The 10,740-nt window shown below is 45.1% G+C and overlaps 1 protein-coding gene across 1 annotated transcript in view; it reads right to left on the bottom strand.

Moving 5' to 3' along the window:
• Positions 1–2,984: 2,984 nt before the first annotated feature.
• LOC124545894 (protein sidekick-2-like) overlaps positions 2,985–10,740 on the bottom strand; it is a 1,033,035-nt gene continuing 1,025,279 nt past the window's right edge. Inside the window, exon 6 of the mRNA XM_047124853.1 lies at positions 2,985–3,178. Coding sequence (XP_046980809.1) covers positions 2,985–3,178 — 194 coding nt within the window. The remainder of the gene's footprint in view (positions 3,179–10,740) is intronic.

Here is a 10,740-nt window from a genome sequence, read left to right as displayed (position 1 = left end):
TATTCAATGGTTTTAAATCTTGGACACCCGAAACGAAAGTGAAAAACTACTTGGATCCCTTGAAACGAGTGAAGAAAAATGCTAAAAGAAAAGTGGACTGACAGAATGAGACAAGAAGTACATCTAAGAATAAGGGAGGCAAAAATAATAAGATTAACAAACACGTTTTGGTGGTGTTAGTATCACCAACCACTTGCCTGCAATGAAGATTCGTCGAAGAAAAGGTAGCTGGGAACACATAGAGAAGAAGAAGAGAGTGCTCAAAGTGCAGGATGAGATTTAAAAACTTAACGATGCATCAGAAGATTAGGAAGGGACACAGGTGAACGAAGAATAGAGAATGTCCAGTCGATACCTAAGACAGAAAGATACACGCAGGAAGAACAATCGTTAGCAAGCATCGAATCAACGTATTGACATCATGTTAAAAGCCTTTAAAATTACAGAACTTGTTAGGGTGACATATAATGATTTTCAGTGTGCATTCCTTAAGTACAAAGACTAACTGGCAGTGAAAGGGTTCTTGGCATTTCAAGAGAATCATCTTCATGAGACAGGACGTAGTGTCACAGGGTGTCAAAACAACTAGCGGTTTCACCGATGCTACAGTGTCTAGTGACACAGATCATTCTGCTCGCGTGTCTTAAAACTGTGTAACATGGCAGGACGATTGACTGTCCGTTCTCATTAGGGATATTAATCTGAGATTGTTACCCGCTTAAGTTAGCTGCAGATTATATTAATTTCCACATTCACGAGTATCAAATGGTTTTAACAAACGTAGTTTAAATGAAGGAAGGGCAAAAAGGTATGCAAACATACAGAAAAAATTACAGACGAAATTAGGAAAAGGCGACTAATATTCTATGGACACCACCAAAAGGTGTGTTCTTTGAAACTGAGAAGAAATATTGGACAATTTTAAAAAAATTGAAAAACAATTATTAATTCCGTTAGAAAAGTGCATGAAAATCTTAAAGAAACTGCCATAAATAAGCAATAAATAGAAGACAAAACAAAATTCAGTTATAAAATTAAGAAGCGGGAATTTTAAGAATATCAAGCTGTTCCATTAACCCAGGGAAGAAAGTGAATCTGCCTAGACATGACAGAAAATTGTGAACAGATTAAAGGGATAACAGACAAATGCGTAGAGGCAACTCAGCCATTACACGGTCCATCTGACCTGTAACGAAAGAAGCTGAAGCAGAGAGTGTAAAACTGCGTCAAAACTCTGAAATCCTAGAAATTTAACCTTGTAAGTTCCATTAACTCATATATGTTTCCATTCTCAGTGTCTCGTGAAATAGTTAAAAAATTACGTTACCTCTCTGAAAAAAGAGAAAACTTAAGTGCTTGAAAATACCCAAAGGTAAATTTGTAAACATTAACTTTCTACAGTAAATTCATCTTCAAAATAATCGTAATCATGATATATACGTCTTTCGTAACTGGTTCTGGTTATACATTCATCTTGAGAGCGATTTAATGTCCAGAATGATTAACTCGGTTGCTGTCCACAGACAATGACTCCGCATGACTCTCGATGCTGCTGCCGTCCCATGCATATTATATTGTTCCGAAGACAGCTGTACAACTGAATACTGTTGCTCAGTAAAAGGAAATTACGATGTGGACTGACGTTTAAGTCCCGTTTCTGTGTCTAGTTGCTGCTATCGCTTAGACATGTTGTGTAAAACTACTCGTTAAGAATAAAACTCAACAGTTCTCATTCGTGGAAAAATAAATGGTAACGGTAAAAATCGCAATTTATTTTCGTTCTACTGGAGATAACTAGTAAAGTTGTAATAAGCAGCGTTAGAGCAAGATTCCACACAGCATGAGGAGCCGGTGTAATATTTCAGGGAATCGGTGACTGACTGATATATTACAGTATAGCCACTGTGTAATACCATATTATAGCCACTGTGTAATACCACATCGCCCGCTGTTCGTGGTCTCGTGGTAGCGTTCTCGTTTCCCGAGCACGGGGTCCCGGATTCGATTCCCGGCGGGATCATGGATTTTTCCTGCCTCCAGATGACTGGGTGTTGTTGTGTCGTCTTCACCATCATCATTCATCCCCATCACGGTCGGAGGAAGGCAATGGCAAACTACCTCCACTAGGACCTTCCCTAGTAAAGCGGTGCGGGTCTCCCGCATCGTTCCCCTACGCTCTGTAAAGAAGCTTGGTACTTCATTTCCATTTCAATACCGTATCAGCCACCAGTCATTGCAGTCAGGTATCAGTCAGCATAATGCATATCTTATGGTATAACTACTGTGTCATACCATGAGGTATCAGTCACTGTAATGCATATCTTATGGTATAGCTGCTGTGTAACACCAGAACCTATCAGTACTGTAACGAAAATCTTGTGGCATAGCCGTTGTGTAACACCATGAGGTCACTGTGCCTTTGGTGTAAAATTACGGTATAGCTGCTGTGTAATACCACGAGGTTATGGTCACAGTATTGCACATGGTCGAAAAACGTTTATTATAACTGGAACCAACTGCCTCCAGTTGAACGAAAATATAGCACGATTTGGACTATCACAGATTATTTTCATATCAGTTACAGTTGCTGTGATTCCAGCACGTAGTAATGATTTCTTAATTTATGGAAAACTTTGTTTCTGTGTCTTCAGTGTATCTGAAAATAGTGCGACCTGTCGATTTAACGAGTGATCTGTATAGTCCTGGCAATTCCTTTGATTCAGTAGTAAACAACGTCATCGACAACGTTATCGCTCTTTCGTATGGATTACTTCTTTCAGCTGCTGAGGAACTGTTCGTAACGTCTACTATCCACGAGTGATCCGAACTGGTATAATGGAGCCCGCAACGTCAGAAGTGCACTCGAGTGGGTCGCCTCGCGGACCGCAGCAGTCGGAGCCTCTCCAGTCCAGTGGATCCGGAGCTGCCGCGGCCGCGCCGTCGGCTGGGAGTCACCGCAAGCTGGTGTTGGCCGGCGGGCTGGACTACGCGGAGGCCCAGGCGACCGCTGCGAGTAGCGCGGGCAGCAGAGCCGCGGCGTGGCAGGGGCAGGGCGCGCCGTGCAGGCCGGAGAAGGCGGCGAGCGCCGCCAGCGCCAGGCGGCACCACACGTGCCCCCACCAGCTGCCAGCCGGCACCGCCGAGTTCTTGCCGCGCTGCATCGCCGCCGGGTGCTCCCCTGCAACGGACCACCACCAAATACATTCACATTATGACCCACAAGATAACCAGAAAAGAGGTTTGAATCGGACTATCACCAAGAAGATTGATTTGACATCTTCCACAAAATAAACAGGAAAGGAGTTAGAATCTGACTGACGTCAGGTAAAGTGGAAGGAGCCCCCAAGGTTCAGCTGTGGGTTCATTGCTTTTCTTCAGGTACAAGGTGATTCAGTAGCCCATACCTATGCGTTATGCAGCCCGCAACACCTTCAAATAGCACATGCACGACTTTCATATTTTCTCGCTTGCTATGAGCAAACTACACTGAAGCGCCAAAGAAACTGGTATGTGCATGCATATGCAAATACACAGTTACGTAAACAGGTAGAATACGGCGCTGCGGAAGGCAATGCCAATACAGGGTGTTACAAAAAGGTACGGCCAAACTTTCAGGATACATTCCTCACACACAAAGAAAGAGAATATGTTATGTGGACGTGTGTCCGGAAACGCTTCCTTTCCATGTTAGAGCTCATTTTATTACTTCTCTTAAAATCACATTAATCATGGAATGGAAACACACAACAACAGAACGTACCAGCGTGACTTCAAACACTTTGTTACAGGAAATGTTCAAAATGTCCTCCGTTAGCGACGATACATGCATCCACCCTCCGTCGCATGGAATCCCTGATGCGCTGATGTAGCCCTGGAGAATGGCGTATTGTATCACAGCCGTCCACAATACGAGCACGAACACTCTCTACATTTGGTACCGGGGTTGCGTAGACAAGAGCTTTAAAATGCCCCTATAAATGAAGTCAAGAGGGATGAGGTCAGGAGAGCGTGGAGGCCATGGAATTGGTCCGCCTCTACCAATCCATCGGTCACCGAATCTGTTGTTGAGAAGCGTACGAACACTTCGACTGAAATGTGCAGGAGCTCCATCGTGCATGAACCACATGTTGTGTCGTACTTGTAAAGGCACATGTTCTAGCAGCACAGGTAGAGTATCCCGTATGAAATCATGACAACGTGCTCCATTGAGTGTAGCTGGAAGAACATGGGGCCCAATCAAGACATCACCAACAATGCCTGCCCAAACGTTCACAGAAAATCTGTGTTGATGTCGTGATTGCACAATTGCGTGCGGATTCTAGTCAGCCCACACATGTTGATTGTGAAAATTTACAATTTGATCACGTTGGAATGAAGCCTCATCAGTAAAGAGAACATTTGCACTGAAATGAGGATTGACACATTGTTGGATGAACCATTTTCAGAAGTGTACCCGTGGAGGCCAATCAGCTGCTTATAGTGCCTGTACACGCTGTACATGGTACGGAAACAACCGGTTCTCCCGTAGCACTGTCCATACAGTGACGTGGTCAACGTTACCTTGTACAGCAGCAACTTCTCTGACGCTGACACTAGGGTTATCGTCAAGTGCACGAAGAATTGCCTCGTCCATTGCAGGTGTCCTCGTCGTTCTAGGTCTTCCCCAGTCGCGAGTCAGAGGCTGGAATGTTCCGTGCTCCCTAAGTCGCCGATCAATTGCTTCGAGCGTCTTCCAGTCCGGACACCTTCGTTCTGGAAATCTGTCTCGATGCAAACGTACCGCGCCACGGCTATGGCCCCGTGCTAATCCATACATCAAATGGGCATCTGCCAACCCCGTATTTGTAAACACTGCACTGACTGCAAAACCACGTTCGTGATGAACACTAACCTATTGATGCTACGTACTGATGTGCTTGATGCTAGCACTGTAGAGCAATGAGTCGCATGTCAACACAAGCACCGGCGTCAACATTACCTTCCTTCAATTGGGCCAACTGGCGGTGAATCGAGGAAGTAAAGTACATACTGAGAAAACTAAAATGAGCTCCGACATGGAAATTAAGCGTTTCCGGACACATGTCCACACAACATCTTTTCTTTATTTGTGTGTGAGGAATGCTTCCTGAGAGTTTGGCCGTACCTTTTTGTAACACCCTGTATAAGACAACAAGTCGTCATAAAAGTTTTCTGGGTACAGTACCGCGTCATAATGTAAAAACTACTGCTCCTGGAAAAAAACCAACGTTTCGGCCACGATTGCAGCGGCCTTCTTCTGGGTCTAATGGTGCGTTCTAGCTATGCAGTGTCCTTATTATTTTGTTGTTAGTGTTCACTTCGCATGCCATTACGTCATAATTTTAAAAATGTAGTTAGTTTCATTGGTCACTTAAGGAAGAAGGAGAAGGAACTTTATTTTAATAGGTTATTGCGATGGAGGGAGAACGTGACCTCTGTTGTCTATTGGCTCTTGTGTTATGTACCATGATTGGTGGCCACCGTCGAATGAGAAGTTGTCTGCTGTTTACCAACTGCTGGACGTCGGCCGCGCGGCGGCAGTTACTCGCCGGTAGTGCTCGTGCCTCGGATTGACAGTGTGGTCTGTTGGGCTCTGATTGCTGGCAGCCAAGATAGGGAAAGCCTGAGTCCATCCTCCCTGTTCATGTTGTTAGGGCGTTTAAGTATTTCGATGGCCTCTCTGATTTTGTGTTTCGTCATAATTGGCTGCTTGGCCAAAACACAGGCTTCGCTGGATTTTATTTCTTTTCCGCAGTCTTGCTGGTGTTCTGCCATTGCGGATTTGTTGTGTTGCCCTAGACGAATGTAACTCTCGTGTTCCCGAATGCGCGTTGCTATTGCCCTACCAGTCTCGCCGATGTATGCCTCTCCACATTCGCATTCCGCCTTGTAAACGCCTGCAGTGTGTAATGCATCCACCTTGTCCTTAGTGGAGCCTAGCACGTCCTGGATCATACGACCACAATAGAAGACAGGCTGCAACCCAACGCGGTGAAGGTGTTTGCCTATTCTGTCAGTAACGTTTTTCATATAAGGTAAGCGCACTGTTGGCTGCAGTTTGTCTATTCTTGTTTATCTTTCTTGCTTGTGTTCGTCAACAAGGCTGTGTTTATCGACTTATGGCTGTAGCCATTGGCTAGAAACGTTGTGCGTTGTGCGTTTTAAGCATCACTTAGGCGCTGCGCACGGATTGCCAAAGAATGGATGACAGAGTTCTTCTGCACTGGGTGGTGGTAGGATTGGGCGTGCAGATACCTGTCTGTATGTGTAGGCTTGCGATATACTCTGTGCCCTGTACACTTCGACGCTGATTTATACCCAGAAAACCTTTATGTGACTGACTCTGGCCGCGGAAGCCTAAGCAATTAAGACAACAAGTGTCTGGCGAAGCTGTTACATCGGTTACTGCTGCTACAACGGCAGGCTATCAGGATTTAAGTGTGGTTGCAAGTGCTTTTATCGTCATCGCACCAGCGATGTGACACAGCATCTCCGAGGAAGCCATGAAGAAGGAACTTCCCCGTGCGATCGTTTCACGAGTGTACCGTGAATATCACAAATGCCGTAAAACATCAATTCTTCGACAGCGCTGTAGACGGAAAAAGATTCTGCAAGACAGGGACCAACATAGGCTGAAGAGAATAGTTCAACGTGACAGAAGAGTATCTCTTCCTCAAATTGCTGCAGATTTCAATGCCGGGCCATCATCAAGTGTCAACGTGCGAACCATTCAACGAAAAATCATCGATATGGGCTTCGGAGCTAAAGGCCCATTTGTCTACCCTTGAACACTGTATGGCACAAAGCTTTATGCCTTTCCTGGGCCCGTTAGCACTGACAATGGACTGTTGAAGACTGGAAACAAGTTGCCTGGTTGGACGAGTCTTGTTGCAAATTGTGCAGAGTGGATTGATGCGTGCGGATATGGAGAAGCGTCATGAATTCATGGAACCTGCATGTTAGCAGGGCACTGTTAAAGCAGGTGGAAGCTCTGCGATGGTGTGGGGAGTGTGCTGTTACAATGATATGGGACCCCTGAAACGTCTAGATACGACTCTGGAAGGTGACACGTACGTAAGCATCCTGTCTGATCACCTGCATCCATTCATGTGCATTGCGCTTTCCGATGAACTTGGACAATTCCAGAAGGACAGTGCGACATCCCACAAGTCCAGAATTGCTACAGAGTGGCTCCGGGAACACTCTATTGAGTTTAAACACTTCCTCTGCCCACCAAGCTTTCCATAAATGAACATTGTTGAGTATATCTGGAAATCCTTGCCACATGCTGTCCAGAAGCAATCTCCACCCCCTCGTACTCTTACGGATTTATGGACAGCCCTGCAGGATTCATGGTGTCAGTTTCCTCCAACATTACTTCCGACGTTAGCGGAGTCGATGCGACGTCGTGTTGCAGCACTTCTGCGTGCTCGCAGGGCCCTACAAGACATTAGGCAAGTGTACCAGTTTCTTTGGCTCTTCAGTGTATTAGTCCTGGAGAAAAAATGAAGAGGACATTTTTTATGAAATTTGAAGCAGTTAATGTTTTACTGGGACACTTCTTCGGTAGAGACCTCAGTTTTCGAATTACTCATGAAAAATGTGCAAAAATTACCTTCAAACGCGTTTTTCTTGGGTAACTCAAAAACTGCGGCCTCCAATGAAAATGTATCCCAGTACAAAATTTAACAACATTAAAGGTTCTACAAAAAAGTCCTGTTTACTTTTTCTGTAAGTCTAATAGTTGACGCGTGGTGAGCTAGAGAATACGGAAACATCGCGAGTTGTTCTTGAAATCGTCGGTGATTGCATCAGACACACAGTTAGGGAGAGCTGAATCACCCTTGATATTTTGTGACATAGACATGATTAGATGTCAGCGTAACTTCATACTTGTACAAGCTATTGGTGGGTGCAAAAATTACTGGAGTTGCAGTTCTATGTAACAGGTAGAAAGCCCATACTGTACGTTAGTGTTTCTCATGTTTAGTGTTATTCCCAGGGGTCCTAGGATATATAACGGACGTGAACAGTGTCAGGTGTAGAGTGATCTCGTGGGGAACATAGAGGTGACTCACCCACATGTGAGACAGCGTTATCAGCACTTGATAGACTTTGTAAGGGGACTAAATGTAGCTCTCTGTTAGGCTGGCTGGTCGAAAGGTCAAAATGCAGATTTCTGGAGCATTCAGATGTGACAGCGGCCGATGCTGGACTGCATGTGAATGAAAGGGAGGCATACTAGTCGTCAAGTTCCTGGAAGGCCACATCTGATCTCCACAAAGCTAGATCGCCGCATTGTGCGCCAAACACTTTACAATCCCTTGAGATGTGCGTCTGCTATACGAGAATATGCAATGGATTCCCCACATTATTCTGTAACATCCAGTACCATACCTATGCGTAAGGTCTCGTAAAAACCGTAACACAAACGGCTATTTTGATAATGGTGGCATGGCTCGGAAGCTTTAATTGGTGTGAATGGCGTCGCGATGGATCGCGGTTCTGCACTACTCTGGTTGACAATAGTCGGTGACTTTGGCGGCGAGATGGGGAGCATTTCCGTTCTTCCAAGGTTTTACAGAGGCTCAGCGGTGTTACTTCTGACGTCATGGTGTAGGGATCCATCGCATATGACTTGAAGTCACAGCTGTTAATTACTGAGGGAACTCTGTCAGCCGGCCACTGTGCCCGAGAGGCTCCAGGCCCTTCAGTCCGGAACCTCGGTGCTGCTACGGTCGTAAATTCGAATCCTGCCTCGGGCATGGATGTGTGTGATGTCATTAGGTTAGTTAGGTTATGTAGTTCTAAGTCTAGAGGATTGATGACCTCAGATGTTAAGTCCCATAGTGCTGAGAGCCATTTGAACCATTTGAACTCTGTCAGTATAATAGTGCATCACGACTACCCTGCATCCTCAGGTGTTACGTCTTATGCAACAGTATCGTGAAGCCATCTTTCAACAGAACAATGCTTGTCAAGACATCTTACATATTTCTGCGATCTCTATGCGTGATGTTAAGATGATGTTGAAGTACACAGGTCTGTCCACGACTGAGTATGCGTGGTACCAGCTCGGATGTCAACCGCGACCGAGTTCCAGTGTTTAGGATATAAGGGACCAATTACAACACTTGTTAGCCAGTTCGCCTTTTAAGATGGGACGATGGCTTTGTGACGCCCTTCTCAATCGATTAAACGCACACACCGAGACCAGAAGCGTGCAATGTCGTACTGATTATTGACCTTCTACTGATGAGTGTCTTGTAAATTGGCTTGTAATCACTGAAAAAGCATCACTTAACGTCTCACACAGTGATATTTTATTTCGTTTCCTCTCCTTCTTCTAAGTGAGTCACTTCTTTTTGTAGAGCAGTGTATGTCAATGATCTGCCAGATCTCTCGAAATATTTTCATTTCACTGATGACACAACAGTTATCGCAAAAGATATGGAGCGCAATATAAGTAATGTAGCGACAGGATAGTCAGTTACAAATGCACGCTGCGATCAGAGAACAGATTAACGCTTATCTGCAAAAAACACGTTTGTGACACGGAACTCTTGTAGGGCGATGTTTTATTGTCTCAAGGTGGTCAAGCGAGCTGTAAAGTAGACCATTTTAAACTATTAAGTCAGAGTGTACACGGAATGTTGTTTCCGCTAGTAGGTCGTTCAAACTTCTTGTGCAGAAACTGAATGCCGCTATATTCACTATAAGAATGATCTCCACGATGACAATGAATGGTGAAGGCTGGTGTAATTCGATTACTTTCACGCTGTTGTCTCGTTTAGTGTTATAATGTTTTCGGGCCGCGCTGCGCAGTCAATAAGAATATTCTTAGTCCAGAAAAGAGCCGTTAAGCGAATCTGTGGTGTCAGTTCGCGAACTTCGTACATCTCTTTGTTCAGCTCTCTCGAAATTCTAGCGCAACCGCCATTGCAATTGTATTCCGTCGATGGGTTTGTTTTTGACAATACTGACTTATTCAGAAGAATCTGCAACATTTGATCAGTGTGTCCCGATGGAAGAACGATATGCACTTAGATAAAACACCGTTAACAATGGTAGTTAGTAGATCCTGCTAGTTCGATGAAATCTCTTCGTCCCAGGGCCAGTGAATACTATAGGACGCCTAGCGCCGCCGGGAAGCATGGCGAACCCTTTGTCTCCAACAGCAGTAGTCCCCCATGGCGTGATCTGTCACCTCCAGACGTTTGGTTCAAAGATTTTGCAACACCTTGTCAATCAGTTTCAGTCAGTAGTCGAATCTTATTTCAGCACAGTTGTGATATCCCCTCTGTACTTAATTTCAGCCACACGTGACCATCATAGCTGTGACCACAAGGGAGACTATGCCTACAGCAGCAGAATAGTTCGAAGCATTCGACATTGTTCAAGGCAGCGAGTTGGCATAGATGGGAGCTCCGTTTTTAAACTACGCTAGCCGGCAACTCAGGACCCATTTTCACACCTTCTACAAGAACAATGAATGCGTCGTCAGAGTCTCTCACAGCAGCATGGTTGAACAAATCTCTGTTCTTTCCATCCATCGGATGCAAGTTGCTAAGGTTCCCAACACATTGAACGTTGTACCAGTATTATGTCTCCCGTAAAATCTGATCTCGACCCAAAACTGGAACCCCCAACATGCATGAAATCCCCTTCGCCACAACGCACCTTCCTCACATCTCCATACACCCCAAGTGGTGTTGTACGGCA

Source organism: Schistocerca americana, chromosome 8, assembly GCF_021461395.2.
Source record: "Schistocerca americana isolate TAMUIC-IGC-003095 chromosome 8, iqSchAmer2.1, whole genome shotgun sequence".
NCBI lineage: Eukaryota > Metazoa > Arthropoda > Insecta > Orthoptera > Acrididae > Schistocerca > Schistocerca americana.
Note: the sequence above shows the minus strand (reverse complement) of the source record. Positions and strands in the feature narration are given on the sequence as shown.